This window comes from Eretmochelys imbricata, chromosome 2 (assembly GCF_965152235.1).
Source record: "Eretmochelys imbricata isolate rEreImb1 chromosome 2, rEreImb1.hap1, whole genome shotgun sequence".
Classification (NCBI taxonomy): domain Eukaryota; kingdom Metazoa; phylum Chordata; order Testudines; family Cheloniidae; genus Eretmochelys; species Eretmochelys imbricata.
In genome coordinates this window covers 230,166,405-230,184,048 of record NC_135573.1, presented here as the reverse complement: position 1 = coordinate 230,184,048, position 17,644 = coordinate 230,166,405, and the positions used below count along the sequence as shown (strand labels likewise).

The following is a 17,644-nucleotide window of genomic DNA, read 5'->3' as shown; positions in this document are numbered from 1 at the left end:
ACAAGAGCTGAGTAAAACTTTATTTTTCCCTTTGTATCATTTTGCATAAATGTTGGCACTAGTTAGTATTTTGCTAACATTCTTGGATAGATTAGTTAGCATTAAAATACTCAGAAACAGAGATTTTTAGCTGTCACTTTGGTTTCAAACAAGACAAATCCTCAAATCTTTATTTTTACATACCCCTTACTCAGGCAGTTTCCAAGGAAGACTGAACAATATGAGGTCTAAAATGAACATCTTTGTAATCCCTCAAATGCAGTTCTTTACTCCACATGTTCTATTTGGAGGGAGTGGGGAGCTTGGTTCTCTCTGCTCAACATGTTAAATCTGCTATTGGTCTCATAGCAAAGCTAATATACTTCTACTATACACTTAACTGCTGTGCAGCCCTATACTCAGTGGTCTGGTGAAAATCATTCTTACAAAAGGCTGATTTATTTCCCCAGTGGAAACAGATTTTTATTGAGATTGCAAGTATAGCAGCTTTTCCCCTCTTTATTGATATTTTTCTTTCCTTTTAAGAGACAGTAAAGTAAATCTTTATGGTAAGATTGATGTTTTTCAGGAAGGAAAAAACAATGTGACTAATTGAATAATAAGGTGGATGAGGTAATATCTTTTATTGGACCAGCTTCTGTTGGTGAAAGATACAAGGGCACGAGCTTACACAGAGCTCTTCTTCAAGTCTGGGAAAAAGAACAGGAGTACTTGTGGCACCTTAGAGACTAACAAATTTATTTGAGCATAAGCTTTTGTGAGCTCACGAAAGCTTATGCTCAAATAAATGTCTTAGTCTTTAAGGTGCCACAAGTACTCCTTTTCTTTTTGCGGATACAGACTAACACGGCTGCTACTCTGAAGTCTGGGAAAGGTACTCAGAGTGTCACAGCTAAATACAAGACAGATCAGATTATTTAGCACAGTGGTTCTCAACGAGGGGGTACATCAACTCATCCAGATATTTGCCTAATTTTTACAATAGGCTACATAAAAAGCACTAGTGAAGTCAGTACAAACTAAAATTTCATACAGACAATGACTTGTTTATACTGCTCTATATACTATACACTGAAATTAAGTACAATATTTATATTCCAATTGATTTATTTTATAACTATATGGTAAAAATGAAGAACTAAGCACTTTTTCAGTTCTAGTGTGCTGTGACACTTTTGTATTTTTATGTCTGATTTTGTAAGCAAGTAGTTTTTAAGTGAGGTGAAACTTGGGGGTACACAAGACAAATCAGCCTCCCGAAATGGGTACAGTAGTCGGGAAAGGTTGAGAGCCACTGGTTTTGCATAAGGAGTTCACTTGTTGTAAGAGACCATTCAAGGTGAAACGGGCAGTTAAAATCTTGGCAGTCATAGGACAAAAGAGGGCTAGTGTGTTATAGGTTGTTGTAGTGAGCTATAAATACAGTGTCTTTATTGAGTCCATGATTTTTAGTGTCTTACAAAGTTATGAATTTAAACTGTAACTCTCATCTTTGGAAGGGGTTGTGCAGGTTTCCTTTGAGAATGGGGACTGAGAGGTCAGATATGGAGTGCTTGTTTGGGGAAAAGTGTTTGCTCGTGTGTGATAAGGTGTTTTTGTCTTATCATTTTTATGTGTGAGTTCATTTGAGAGTATAGTGGTTGTCTCATTTCAGCCACATAATTGTTGTTGGGGCATTTAGTGCCCCGGATGAGGTATACCACCTGTTGTTATAGGCATGTGTAGGATCCAGGGATCTTGGAAAGTGTGTTGTGGGGAGCATTGATCATCATAGCAATGGAGATATGTCTGCAAGTATGGCTTGTAAATGTTTAATGATACCCTGTAAGGGTTCCAGTGTGGGGTTGTAGAAGACAACTAAGGGTGTGTGGTCAAAGGGTCGCTCCTGCCCATATTGAAGCAGGTTCTCTGAGCTTATTTTGGTGGCTGATTCCATGATGTAATTGAGTAATATTTATATTAAAATTAGTGGTACAATTTCAGAGGACTTGGTGTAGGTGCAATTTATACCCTAAATGTTAATTTGGGCACAAATCAGAGTCCCTTCTCCATCTAACTACTTGATATATTCCCATAGGGCAGTTTGACAGATGCAAATTATGTCCTTAATTGAGTTTCAGGAGCCAGGTCTGGCTACACATTTTGTTGGTGCAAACTGAACCTGTTAAAATGGGTCTGCTGTTTTGAAAATTCACCCCTTAATATACTGTTTGTAATTCTACATATACAGCTGTTTATCATGATTAAAAATATAGGAAATTAAAATTTTAAAATGCTGCTGTTTTAATTAAAAAAATCAAATTTCATTGCAATTAAGTCTAGTGAAAGTAATCTCTTTATATCCGCAGAATGACCAAATACAAATAATTGTAGCCCTGCCATAGAAAGGAGATCAAGAATGGATTCAGTGACTGATGCAGTTCTGCTATTACAATTGCAGCAGTACCAAGCGTCAGCAGAACGACCAAGGAAGCTAAATTTAAATTGCATGCACAACCTTAACTCTGGCATTTCCTAACTTTTGAGTGCTTGACTTTGCAACCTTAATAATGTTCTTTTAATATAAAATCTCTGTGCAGTTTCCTAGGTTTATTATTTTAAGCAAACTGAAAAAAACAGAAATTCCATCATGTGGCATCATCATCAGGGTTGGAACCTTAGGTTCACGCACGTATCTCTGCCACTTGAGAGAACAGAGTAAGTGATAGCTGTAGCAGCTTGTTATCCTCTAGGTGGACAAACACTTTAGAGGGGAATGAGACATATGTTGTCAGTGTGTGCCATCAGATGGGTGGTGAGACTCAGGAATCTTGGGTCCTATTCCAGGCCTCGGAGGGTAGTGTGTTCTAGTGGGCATGGCTCTTCTGCCCATTCCTCCAAACTTAAACCCTTCTTCCCAGATCCCTTCAATCTGTCCCAGTCCCATCTTTTCCCCAAACTGGGCTCCTTGCTTGCATTCTCCTATTCTCATCTAAGCAGCCCCAGTCTCCACTCCACAGGGTTCTCATCCCAGTCCCACTCTCCTTGTCCACCAAGTCAGTCTCACTCCTCTAGATTTCTCACTCAGACCCATCTCCCCTTCCCAGTGTCCTTGCCCAACCAGTCCCAGTCTCCTCCCCTGGCTCATCATCTAATCTCATTGCCCCCCTCCCCCCACAACCCAATCCAGAGGCTCTGAGTCCCCTCATCATTTTCTTCCTTGGCTCCCAGTCTCAGACCATACCTCAGATCTGAGTTAGAGCTTCCATCTTCCTCCCCTATCCTCCAGCCCTAGTCTCTTCCCCACTCCGTTGGCTCCTTGTCTCGGTCTTCCACCCAACAACCCCAAGTCCAGCTCTTTGTCTTCTCCGCATTCCAATCATTCAATCAGGCAGCTTTTTCCTCCACACTGCCTGGGCCCAGTACTGCGAGTACATGAGAGACAGACTCCTCATGTTCCCAACTCAGTTCCAGTGTCCAGATCTGGCCTGGCCTGCAGCAACTCAGAGCTGCAATTACAGGGAATGTCCTGCTTAGCCCTGGGATGGAGCATACTGGGTTCTGGCAATCTTTGTGGAATTTAGCTGCAAAGTTCTAGTAAGTCTTTATTTAGCATGTATGAACTGTGATTTTTCGCAGGTTTATAACTTGGCCAAATTTGGGCAGATTTTGCAAGGAATGGCAAAAGGAACATCCCTGACACAAAGGCCCTCTCTGTCAAATTTCAAAATCCTGCTCCAAGGCATGGGACTCGAGAGCATTTCAAAGGAAAGGTTGCCAAAAAAAAATTTTAAGAGGGAAGAAAAATTTATCTTTCCCTAGCTTCATTCTTGGAAACAGCTGAACTGTTTTGACTGAAATTCAGCCTGAAGCAGATACCCTGAATGGAAAATTTCATCCCAAATGGTTAAAGTTTGGCAAAGTTATAAGCAACTGGATACAACTTAGAAGTGATAGGGAACCTTAATAATAGATGGAGCTACCAGCCCAGCCTATATAACAAACACACACACACACACACACACCCATTTGTGTTACTGCAACTGAGATTATGTCAGCACTTCCACAGTGAGTAGAAAGAAGAGATGCTGAGGTGCTACACGCTGAAGTCTGTCATTAGAGCTGGGTGAACAATTCACTATGAACTATTTATTCAGCAAATTTATCCCTTTTCCTCTTAATAAATAGACTGAATTTTTTACAGATTTTCACTTAGTAAAATATCCATCAAAGAATTTCACATGTTCAAACACATTTTAGCCTATTCAACTTGGTACTCTTTTGCCTACTGATTATTCTTCAAGTATTAGATATTAATTCTATGATATTCACGTTGTTCAACCAATCACCATGAACTATTTGTGTTCCATGATTGGATGACCTAATCTATATAATCAACTTTCACTTTGGCTCCAAACAAATTTAACTTCATCTTTTCATTAAATGATAAAAGCAATTTTAGCCACAGGCCTGAAATTCCATCACAGGAATGTTCACACGAACAACACTTTGCACAAAGCAAATAAGAAGGCATGTGAACACAGTCAAAATGAAATTTATTTAGAAATCATCACAATGTTGTGTAAATAAGTTTTCTTACTATACACCCAGCTCTACTTGCCATCCAAGATCTCAAAGGATGGGTTTTCAAAAGCAAATTTTCAAGCAATTCATGTAGCCATTTCTTAGTTACAGGAATATATTCTAAAAAGTCCAACTGCTACACAACTATAAATGTTAAGATAACCAGCAAAATGCATATTTATTCAGACTCTTTGTTTACAAAACTGATTATTAAAAGTATATTCACCAAAAACACCAGAACAGTTTCAAAAGCCATTCTAGTCTCTAATAACTAAGACATTTTCTATTGTCTATGCACAGTTTCATAGATTCCAGGGACAGAAGGGACCATCATGATCATCTAATCTACCCTTCTCTATAACACAGGCCATAGAACTTTCCCAGATAATTCCTAGAGGAGATCTTAATCTTGATTTAAGTTTTTCAGAAAATAAATACAATAAACTAGATTTATTGTAAATATAATTAAAGTTGTGACACAAACAAGTCAAAATCAAGAAAGTGAGACTTAAGGCTGATCTTCCATCTTAGCCTCACTACATATAGAAGTGCAATGGGCCAGATCCCAAGCTAGTGTATATCGGTGAAGTTAAAGTCAAAGGAGATACACCAATTGGCATGCTGAGAATCTGGCTGAATATGAATTATGGCTATTTCAGTTTTTATGTCAGCCATAACAATACAAAAATGTACTTTTTCTGCATTTAATTTTAATTAAGTTGCTCAGATCCAAGAGTATTCAATATTGAAAAGGAAAACTTCAAGGTTAGTAAAAGAGTCTGATTTTTGCTGGGATACCTGTAATATATACTCATATTATTGAAGAACCCACCTAATGCTGGTATTGTGAAACTGCATCTTTACTTATCCAAAGGGATATCCCCACATTTTATCTGCATTATGGGCTAGTTCTTACTCCCAATGAGGCCAGTACCAAAACTAACATTAATCCCAGTGGGAGAAGGATAGCCCAGTACCAGTAAGTATTTTTTCAGGCAGTGCTCTCAGAAATGACTTCACATTTCTAGGACCTCTGATTTGTTGGCTTTATGACTGGAATTATTGTGAACAGTGCTCCTGTCACAGCAGAGAAGGTAGATGATTTTTGTTATAGACATGAACTGGGAGTACTGTACTATAGTGCCAATCTCTGGTTATTATCACTAGATACACTACTTACCTAAGCTTGATCTTGTGTTGGACCGTTCTATTATCGCATGCTTACTAGGGTTATTTAATACGGAGCGTTTGGCAAGCGAGATGTCTGCTGTGACCCGTGTGATTGATATACTGTAAAACAAACAAACAAAAACCTGTATGTTACTCATCATGCAGGAAAGTGGGAACAAAAGTCAGACAATTAATATTAAAAGGTAGCGAGGACCAGAAGGAGAGGAGAGGTAAGGAGTAGATAAAAGAGTGGATTATCTAAACCTTAATTAATACTGCTTCAAGTAGTACTGATGGAAGTGCTGCACCTGTATCCCTTTCTTTGTTTGCACAGTATGATTGCACACCTAATGGCAGCCTGGTCACCATCTACAGGAGCCACACTGCCAAGGTAGTGGGAACCAGAATTTTGTGAAACATATAGTTGTCTTTCCCTTGGGCTCTTAGGATTTACACAGTTAGCAGGTTACACCTCATGCTTTCTCCACACTCCAAGATGAGATGGCTAGAAAGAAATACAGCAAGATAACCTTTGCAGAGTTTTGTGCCCTCTCAAGCTCCCTCCTACAGGTATCTCCATGGGAACGTAAAATCTGCCACATAGAAAACATTTTCCCTAATCTTTGTTTGGAATATTGATCCTCATGTGTAACATAAATAGCAATATCTATACAGTTACAGAAGTGATAAGAAGACTAAGTACCTAGACTAGTGTATGCTGCAGCCCTGGCTGTGATTTTTATATCAAATGGTTCAGTTTTCTTGGGTAAGTTTGTAACAGGGAGCAAGCTTTACATTTCACTGTCACAACAGATTCCGCAATACACTATCAAATTTCAAATGATCTAACTGTAGAGAAATTAAAGTATGGGTAGAAAAGCCAATGAAAACCATGGGCTGAGTCCCTGGCAGACTCCATTTTGGGACTGTGAGTGAGGCTGATCCAATTAGAAATGATTACTTCTAGTTGGTCACAGTGACCTGCTACATAACCTTTTGTATTTTCTTTTTCCTATGAAAACAGCTCAGCTTCTTCTGGTTTCTACAGTCAACTTACATCCTTTGGCTTGGTTCCACCTTCAAACTTTCTGGACTATCCAGGACTACACAGAGGTCACATTCTTCCAAAGATGAGATTGAAATCAGGCTGATCCCATTTCTTCTTCTCCCCCGTCCTCCCATTTATACTTCTATTTGCCATTTAAGAGGGAGGAAATGATTTTGCTAAGAACTAAAAGGCATATTCCCTTGGAGGATAAGTCATATGCAGTTAAGTTAAAATCTCACCAAATAGCTCTATTTACTCTGATATGTGTATGTATCTGTGTAAAATCCTGAACTATCAAATGCAGCGAACCAGAGTTTATACATGAAAACAGAATTATTTTTACAGTACAAATTAGAGACATTTTAAAAACATATCCATGGTCTGCTTAACAGCTAAAAGCAAAGCCAAATGCCATGATTCTTGGCATAACATTGTACAGATTATTCCAAGTAGTTATGGAAAACATAAATCTACTTTGCACTACTAGATTTGTTATATCCATTTGCTAAAAGTTAAATTTTTATATTTTGCAAAACAAGTTTTCAATTTTACGTGTTTGTCAGTTTCCTTCCTATGTGCTATAGAGAATAAACTGTCCCTTTTGTTTCCCAGGTGTAATTATTCAACAGTGAATAAAGTCAGATTTCTATATTATTTTAAAACATCTTGTTTCATCCATGATGATTTTTTTAATGTATCACACCATGAAGACTCTGTTCTCAAAAAACTTACAGAACAAGGAACTTAGCAAAAAAGGAAAGATGTTCCAACTCTTGTTTCTACTTGCAATACTTAAAATTTTGTCACTACAATTTCTGAACGATACATATCCATTATTTGATGACTTCACTACTATAAAGGATGACTACTATGGTATGCCAGATGACTGATCCTAGAAGACAGTATGATTACAATTTTCTGTATTGTCCAGCATCTCACAAAGCCGAAGCTCTTAATTGAAAATGTCAAGTTTTCTCCAGACAATTTGGCAGCACTTGGAGAGACGGCACATTTTTACTTCAACCTCTGTTCAGCTAAAGCAGGGATGGGCAAACTACGGCCTGTGGGCCGGATCTGGCCCCTCAGGGCTTTGGATCTGGACCGTGGGATTGCCACCTGTGCTGCGGGCCCCACTCTGGTCCGGGAAGCAGCCAGCACCACGTCTCTGCAGCCCCGTGGGAAGGGGGGGCAGAGGGCTCCGTGCTCTGCTCTTGCCTGTGGGTACTTCCCCCGAACCTCCCATTGGCCGGGGGAGGTACCCACATTGGCCATTGGCCTCCTGCACCCTAACCTCCTTCCCTGAGCACCCTTGTAGTCCCCACTCCCCTCCTCTGCCCCAACCCCTTGCCCTGAGCCCCTTCCTGCACACCACACCCCGCACTCCCTCCCACACTCCAACCCCCTGCCCCAGCCCTACATTCATGGCCCTGCATTCAATTTCCCCACCCAGATGTGGCCCTTGGGCCAAAAAGTATGCCCACCCCTGAGCTAAAGCATTCATCAAAGAATACAAACATGCCTCTCTTCTGGTTTCTTCCACTTTATTTCTTCCACTGTTCAGAAGGCAGGTGCCTTGCTATATATATTCATTTGGAGTCTGACTCAACAACTAATCAAGTCAATATTCCAGTTAACTTCACTGAACACTGGATGCTTAACATTCAAAGAACAGTATGTCTCACTGCTACAAGAAGTGAATTGTTATTTAATCCTTGTATTACACTGGTGCCTTGAGGCCCCAATCAGAATCAGGACCCCCTTGTGCTACTGGCTATACAAACATTTCTCTCCAGGAGAGAAGGTATCACTCATGTAATTTAAACTAAACAATGTTTAATTTAAACAAAGAGAATTTTTTTCAGTTCATGTCTTTACCACGCATGTAAAACTTTGGGCAAGTGGTTAGCCACTTGGATTTCAGTTGCCACCTTTGGCCACAAACCGCCATCTTCACCTTACTTTCAATAATATGCATGTGTGTCTCTTGGACTTTTCCCATCCCCATACAGCAACAATGCTCTCTGCTCATGAAGCTTTCATTCCCTACCACAAGTTACTGCATACAAGAGGTGCTCTAACATTAATTGCACCCTATTATCAAATTTTTTTTCCATTTGTGTCCTGGTTAGAATGTTATTTCTCAGGGACCCGTTAATTTCAAAATAAGAACTATATTCAAGTAAATAGAGATTCCATAATACTTACCGCCCTTCAAATCTGTGTTTTAAAAAATCAAATAATGCTTTTTGCATCATATCTGTCACCTAAAAGCAAATAAGCAACAAATTAAAACTCTGCATATGAAATAAATACTACGTGGCATTAATGACTTAGAAAAATTGGTTAATTCGTGTTCTAAAGATTACTAAAAACTTGTGACTCCTGGTGGCATGGTGTGAAAAGCACATTTACAATCTGAATACTTTAACTTCCCTTGTCTGAATTCTGATAAGCAAAAATATAAAATAAGAAAGCATTTATCCCATAGTCTCTCATATTTTTGCCTGAGCTTCCCGTGGCATTAATTGATTCTGTTCAACATCATTCCCTCTTAATCTGAAATCGGAAAATAAAGACAGACCGTCTTTTTTACATCCTGAAAATAGTCACTGACAATCACTTACCTCATATCCCTTCAAGGAAGGCCCCACTAAAACTACTGGTCGCATAGAAGGCACTACATCATAGGGAGGGATGTGCTCTGTCTGCATAAATGGAAAACACTTTAAGAATCTCAGCATGCACAGAGAATGGTATTAATTTACAATATAAGTAACTCTGAATTTCCAGCAGTGTCACCAAAGGGAGACTTGGTGATTCACTGATTTTTCATTGCTTCTTCCTGCAAAGAGACATGCAGTACAAGAAGTGTAGTTTGAGGATTTTTGTTGAAAAAGCTTACATTTGTACCCCTTCCCTCTCTCCCTATTTCATTGGGAACTGGCCCTTTTAGAAAGAGCCACACACAATCTGAGTGGTTAATGGTATGTGCTGTTTCTGAAAGTTACTTTGCATGACCAACAGTAGGGCTGTGACATCTGAGTAAGGACAGAAGGTTCTTCTCAAAACCCTATTAAGTCCATTATAAAATCTAATAAAGCTATTATCACTACAGGAAGGAAGAAAACCAAAACCAAACCAAACCAAACCAAACCAAACAAAAAAAGGGGAGAAGGATTGCCTAGCCCTTCTTTCATATATATCAGTCTCCTGCTTAATAAACCACAGTGACATCACTGTAAATTCCCATGGAAGTGCTTATATTCTAACTTCCATAGTCACACCCACAAATTCTAAAATATGTATTACCATCATTGGCATATGAAATCACAGTAACGACTGGTCGTGTTAGTATTTACAGAAAGTTTAAATAAACACAGCTGAGAACAGCAATGCTCCTTCTATAAGAAGCTCTCAAGGAAAGGGGTTATGTTAGTTACATACTATTTAATAAGCTACTTACTGATGTATCATGCACAATTTATGAATGTTTGAATAAATTTTCTTTAAGATATATTGGTATAAATAATGCATCTGTCAGAAGACTGCCAAAATCATATAAATTAATATTCATGGTAAAGAATAGGAATCAAACAGTTTTGAACTAAACTGTTTGCACAAGACATCCCCAAGACTACCAAAACTGGCTTATCAGGCAACTTTAAAAATAAAGTTTTGGCTGCTTTTTGTTTGTTTTAGGGGAAAAAAAAAAACATGTTTCAAATCCACCAACCTGGAAAAAGTTTAAAAGGAAGTATGCCAGATCTATTTTTCAAAGGCCTACATAGTACAAATACATCAGTCACCACCATGGGATATTGTCATTGTTAATTATTTCAGGACTCAACATGTCCCAAGGTTAATCACATAAAAAAACAGTTAAAAACCTTTTCAAACACAAAAAATAGAGACAAACATTAATACAGCAACAGCACAAAATGCCACACAAGCAGCAGACTAAAGCAGTCTAAAACATGGAAAACAATCTTGTGGCTTGTGGCTGAATCTTTTTTTGTTTTGTTTCGTTACATCTAGGTTCACCACATAATTGGTAACATAAGAAGAATGAATATCAGTGCCCAAGGCATCATAAGCATGTGAAGAAAACTTATTTACACAGTGCAGGATCTTACTTAAGATGTTCTGAAGAAAAGCCCCGTAACTATGTTGTGTAATTATGAAAATATACCCTTTCAACTTTTGTTACTAGGAATGTAAATAATCTGATGCATGCATTACAGTGACAATCCCTAAGAAAAATCCATAATAGATCTGTAAAGGTTTATGAGGTCGAGGTTAAAATGCAGTAGAGCTTTCTTATAAGGTGGCTGACTATCCACAAAAGCTTAAACACTGATGCTATTACTCAACAAGCTACCTGAAAATTAGGGAAGATACAGAAATTACCTTCTTTGATGGAATGCTGGTGTTTAAAATCTATATTGCAGCAACGCAGTTTATTTTTGCCTTTACCAGCTAAAATTAACTTTTGTCAGCAGAAAATTAGTGAAAAAACTATACAAAATTATTTGATGAAAGCATCAGTTATTAAAATTAATAAAGAGTTTGGGGGATCAATCCCTTACAATATCAGGGAACAAGCTACAGAAATTTTCCCCTCTAGGTCTCTGGTTGAAATCTGTCCCAGACTGGTGTTGGCAGAGATTTTACCATTGGATGGTTAAGTGATTTTTACTGTCTGAAACTAGTTGGGGGTGTCCATCCAGTTTTTAATAGACAACTGTCCACATGTTACAGAAAATACCCACCACAGCTGGAAATGATTCTGAGATTCTAATCAGAGAAGCCAAAGAATAAATAAGCATATAGAATCTCATCCCTTAACAGGTCCTTCTAGAGACAAAGGTTAAGCCTTGTGGAGAGGCTTACATTGACAGAAGCCAAGAAAGAGATTCAGATGTCTTAATTTTGCATACTATTTGCATTTTTGATAGCTACAACTATGATTAATTAAAATATCATTCAGAACACAAGAAACTCCCATTCCATTCCAGGCATTCTATAATGGACTGAGAATATCAGCCATGTTATTTAAGAAAATTATTCACTGAAGCAAGCAAAAGGACCTTTTGATGGGGGAGAAGAATACTATTTTTTGAAGAAACATAAAAGGGAAGATAGAGGAGGAATTTTTGCACCACTAAGCTTGGATGCATCCACAGAATTGGCAACACTGCATATTGGCAGTGCTTATAAGCAGTATGACAGTGTTACCTATTCATAGAGGATTGTAATTAAAAACCAAGGAAGAGACGTTAAGAAAAAATTGAGGATTAAAAAGAAAGTAGAATTATAGTAGCTAGCCTAGTATCGTAGCTGCTAAATATTTTGCTGATAAACAACGTATCCAAGCAGCATCATAAGCACATCTTAGAGTCCCAGTCAAGGGATGCCAACAGCATAAGTCAGTAGCACCTTTGTTGGCCAGTTTTTGGACAGGCACTGGATCTAGAGAGGACCACCAGTCCCATTTTGAATAGTTAAGATGCTACAATCCGATTGATGAGGAGAAGGTAAGAACATTGGGAGAGAATTTATATATGACAATAGGAAAAACTCACAGTAGACCGCCAAAACAAGTCTGCAGTTTTCCACTGGTCTTGCTCATCTGCAGATTTTGCACCTAGTGGATTAGAAGTTTAAATACTGACTAAATTTAAAATTGAAGGGGTTTTTTTTGTAAGTACAAGTTGAGTATTTGATTAGATTTTAATAATAGTTTTAATAGACTGAATTGTAAGTTAAAAAGCTTGAAAAAAAGAGACAGACAGATAGAATAAGCATGCACCAGAAAGGTGCATTATATGGAGTTGTCAATGTTTTACTTCCTTGAATGTTTAAAGAAATTCCCATTGTGCCTATTATTCCATCAAAAAGGATAAGTACTGTAATAGTGTTTCACTGAGTCACAGACTGTACCTAGCATGTTTGTTTTAATGTATGGAATCAATCATCAGTTGATCTGTTTCTTCCTTAGTTCTAAAATGATTGTCTTGTATAGATTATGGGTAATAATGCTAATGATGCCAGTGGCAGGATAAACAAAGCTCATGTCAATGTAAACTTACCGATTTCTGCTTCTGCTTAGCTACAGCAGCATGGAAAAGAAACAAAGAATAACAAAAGCATGCATGTTATTGACTTGTCAAAGGACGCAGACAGTTAACAGGACTAGAAATGTGACGCAGTGCAGGTGAGCAGGTGGACAGATAGGAGCTTGGAAGTTGGTGTTACCTTCTTAAAGAAGGGCATTCTTTTCTCTTTGGAGTGGGGTGATGTTACACTGTTTGCACTGGGTTTGGGGGAGCGATGGTTTGCTGGAATATCATTTTCTTCTGCATCTAAGCCAGTGGCATCTATGTCTATAGCTATATACAGACAAACAATTCAAAATTATCAGATGGTAGGGAGAGGAGAAATAGGTTAAAAAGAAAAAAAGAAAATTAAACTACCTGAAGTAAAAAATCAACCATGACTACAGAACACAGTAAAAACTTAAAGGGAAAAATTTAAAGGTGCAAAACATTAGGATTAGAAAACACACAAGGCAATATCTGTAACAACTACTGTAACATTTTCTTCAAATTCCCTTTTCCAGAATTAAGTCAGACATCCACAGGTCTACTCTCACAAAACTGATAAATGGTCAAGTTCTGTTCTTTGTAATGTTGAAACAAATTTGGAGTTCTTCAGTGGAGTTACTCTGTATTTACATCAGTGTAAAAGAACAGAATTTGACCTACAGTATCTAGATTATTTATTTATATATTTATTTTACAGAATTCTAGTTCAAAATGTGCTATCTTGAATTAAGATTTTAGTATTATGTACTTAGGATACGAAACACAGAACATTTTTCTGTCTGAAGTTTTTAATTCCATGAGTCAAAATCTGCCTCAGATACTCAGTTACACACAATTATCTAAGTGCAGAATATAATTGGCACTACCTTTTAAAATCACATTATTTAAATAAAAAATGTACAGTAGGCACAAGATACATTCATTAGAAATAATAAAACACATCTAATGTTAATGAACACTTAAATGAATGGCAAGGGGAAGAAAGAAAACTTAGCCTAGTTATCATGGAGACATGCTGAATTCTGCTGAAAAGATCAAGTGAGGAAGTGGGGAGGGCAAGATGGAAGTGGCAACAATAAACCATTGCTACTCCACCCCCTTCTCCAAAAGGAAATCATATGCATCAGACAGAGGTGGCAGCATAAATATATGGTGCATCCTACAGCAAGTTAGTGATTCGTGACAATGTAAACAATAAAAACATTAATGGACTCAGTGCTAAATGGTTTCTAGAATGCAAAGGAGAATGAAAAACTGAGCTCTCATCAATGTATGGCCAACAGAGGTCTGCTAGCTATATCTGCAACAAAGTATCCTAGACTTTTTTAGGCACCCTCACATAGAGCAGTCTACCATAACCTTGGGTATTGTGTTAAACTTGTCTCCAATGAGCACCCTCCACTGCTGACAAATGGACACAGGGAATTAATCCACAAAAATTGTGTATCCATGTCCTGGGAAGATCTTACCTACCCTCTGACAGATACCTCGAGATTCTGTCTCTCTCTAAAACAAACAAACAAAAACAAACAAACAACCTTCGGAAACACTTGTATAAGGCAGTACGCTGAATTGAATTAATTCAAGGCCTACAAGGTCCATTAGTGGTAGAAGAAGTGTAGACTTTAGCTAAAACCATAAATAATCACCGTGATTATAAATCTACCTAGGTGATCTCCATGCTGCTGTTTTGTGGGTGGAACAGCACTGATCCATGCAGCAGTACTAGCCACCAAGTTATGTGACCGGTAAACAGCTGGATCAGCCAGTCTATGTGCAGCTTCTGATTTAAGAGTTACTTGGGCCAGTCATCTCTTCTGTTTGAGTAGCACACATTTTCTCCTTGTCCAGGTAGCCCAGTATCCCATCTTCTGACAGGTGCTTCAGAATAGGGCAATTACTGAGTAATCCATCCCCTGTTGTCCAGTCCCACCTTCTGTCATTCAGAGGGACACCCAAGCATGGAACTACTTCCCTGAGCATGTATAGTTCTCACGCAATAATCTCCAAGAGTCTTATTGAGGTACAACTTCCTGAATAGATACTTTAAACATGGCCTCCCCAGAAGATCATTTGGCCAGATTTTCATTCTGACATCACTTTGATTCCCCTATAACAGCCACAGAAAAACCCAACGTTTTCCTCCAAAATTTTCCCTCCCAAATTATAAACAGCAATTATTAGCTGTATAATACAATCAGTGTGCTACATAGTATAAAGATCAATAAGAATAAAATGGAGTAACTCAGTAGAAACAAGGGCAATTATCTCTCAGTTCCTGTGTTACTACGAACATATTTGCTACAGGAGATATTTTGATTAACTGGTTCAAGTGCTGTGGCATGGGTTGGACGCCCAGATGACAAATCTTGAGCTTCTGCACTTTCCAGCTCTGCACCCTCTGGTATCTGGGTCTCAGTGCACCAGACAGCTCTTAACTCACCACAGACCAAAATAAATAAATACATCCAAAAATACAGTAAGAAACAAAACTTGAAACAATAAAAAAAGTGTAATAAACGCCGAACAAGAGAGTTTAAATAGCATTCACCACAACACTATAGAGCAGGAAGCCAAACGGGGGACGAACCACAGATCTGTGGCTGTGGAACTGCCCAGAGCCTAGTCTTGAGCAGAGGGAGGAAAGAAGATACCACCAGTTGCTACACCCATTCCTATGCAAATTATTCTGAGTATGTTTAACTAAATCACTACACCACTCCGATAAAGACACCTTTTCAAAGAGAATTAAGATGAATTTTTCTATAATACAAGGCATCTATAGTAACTGAAAAGCCATTGACTAAGTAGTAAAATATACTCCTTAATGCATAAGTAAATGCAATGGCCATCTCAAACAACATACAGGCTTTGACGTTCCAAGACTCTTCAGGAAAAGCAAGGGTATTACCAGAGATGGATGAAATATTTCAAGCTAAAAACTCCCCTCCCCTCAAAAGTCTTTTTCATTTTTGCAAAATAATTTGTTTTTTTTTAATCTGACAAATTGTACATAAGAAAATTAGCTTGTTGGTTTTTGCATTTGTCATTTTAAGGTTGTGTTCTTTGCTTTCATTTTTCTTCTTTGATCTTCATGTTAGTCCCCCTTCTTCAATAGCAGTTATTATTGTTGTTCTAATGTACTTGATCATCATTGTGATTTTGGGTCTTTTTGTTTGGTCATCATACTAAGTTGCCATCACATTTATTATGTAGGCTATGAGGCTTTCATGGACTGATCAGACTGGTCCAGAAAGATAAAGTATCTCATTTTTCAGTATTTGTTCATTTTGTTTGGCATTTGTTTTTTGCACTGCAGGTTTAAACTAGTCAGCCTGGTAACATACTGGTTTTTTTTCAAAAGTGAAATTAACTCATCCTAGTTCTCATTTCTGCACATCATGGAATTAGTCCATATTTTGGTACAGTTGTCAATTTCTCCCAAGCAGAACGACCAGCAACAGAATAGCAGGAGTGTTGGAGGTGCGTTACGAGAGTGGAATGGGGTGGTATGCATTGTCCACTGCCATGCCTAACTCACGCATAAGTTCCCCTGTCAGTATATTTTAGACAAAAATATGCAAAAATCAAAATATTAAGATATACCAGCAAGCAGCTATTCACTATTCATGACTATTTTCCCCAAGCCTCAATATGGAGGAGTCAAGCACAGTAAAATTAAACTCTTGGAAATACTGCTTCCTAAAAGCTCTGTTTAAAGAAATGCTTAAATACAGGGGCAGGGACCATGTGCTCAATAGGCTCAGGATGGAGGAAAATACCAGCTAAGTTGGGGCTCCTCCACACACCCGTTTACGTTTTTGATAACCAGGTTAGCTCATCTCTGTCTCAAATTATATCTCAAATAATAATTCAATTTTCTGGCTTCATTTTCAGTTCTCTTACCACCAAATTCCGTAAAACATTCTGTGATCATTAAATGAGATATTTCAAATAAATGGAAATATATTTGCTGATCTGCTGTACAAATATTTGTAGTATAGAAAGTGTTTCATCCTGAAATATCACTAATCACTACAGACAAAGCCCAAGTGCTATAAAACTATACACAGATCACACTGCCTACCAACAAAATGCTCTGGGTGGAAAGTGGAAGCCTTAACAGTGCACATCAATATAGTTTAGGGTCCTCATACAACAAAGCACCTAAGTATGTACTTAAATACTCTGTTGAATTTGGCATGAAGAACAACTTTTTCAGTTGAAATGTTAAAGTAGGGAACTGAAGTGAAATTAGCTAAAACATCAGGCTTAACACTACTACTATTACAAAGCCATGTCTACACAGGCAAGAAAAGTGTGTTTTTCAATCAAATTATCTTATTTCATAATTTGATCATTTTAGCTGGTTGTATTGTAGCCTAGGCGCCATCGAAGCTAACTTGATTGGAAAACAAACTCTTTTTGCTTGTGTAGACAAGACTAAAGAGTGACATGAGGTTCTTATTGACTGCAAGTACTATGTACCTCTGTTTTTTCACTCATCCAAAAGATAAAACATCCAGCAACACAGTATCCCTTAACACAGTGCTAGGGCTTTAATACACTTCTATCTCTTAATTTAGTAGTTAAAATTATACAAAAATATTTTAGGAAGTTTAGGTATTTGAATATAAAAGAAATATTTCTTTTCAACCAACTGACATAACAATGAAAACTCCCAAATTCTCTTTCTTTCTTTCTTTCTTTCTTTCTTTCTTTTTCTTTCTTTTTGCACACAAACTCGTTAGGATTCTGT

The 17,644-nt window shown here is 37.9% G+C and overlaps 1 protein-coding gene across 5 annotated transcripts in view; it reads right to left on the bottom strand.

The window, feature by feature from the left end:
* Positions 1–17,644, bottom strand: part of CACNB2 (calcium voltage-gated channel auxiliary subunit beta 2) — a 410,678-nt gene that overhangs the window by 30,824 nt on the left and 362,210 nt on the right. For 2 of the 5 annotated variants that reach the window (XM_077809441.1, XM_077809444.1), the window contains 4 exons: positions 13,037–13,170; positions 9,406–9,486; positions 8,987–9,045; positions 5,744–5,853 (listed from right to left, as the gene is read on the bottom strand). In XM_077809441.1, coding sequence (XP_077665567.1) covers positions 5,744–5,853; positions 8,987–9,045; positions 9,406–9,486; positions 13,037–13,170 — 384 coding nt within the window. Of the gene's footprint in view, positions 1–5,743; positions 5,854–8,986; positions 9,046–9,405; positions 9,487–12,363; positions 12,426–12,870; positions 12,891–13,036; positions 13,171–17,644 lie in introns of all 5 variants that reach the window. The other 3 variants (XM_077809443.1, XM_077809445.1, XM_077809442.1) reach the window with 2 other exon arrangements.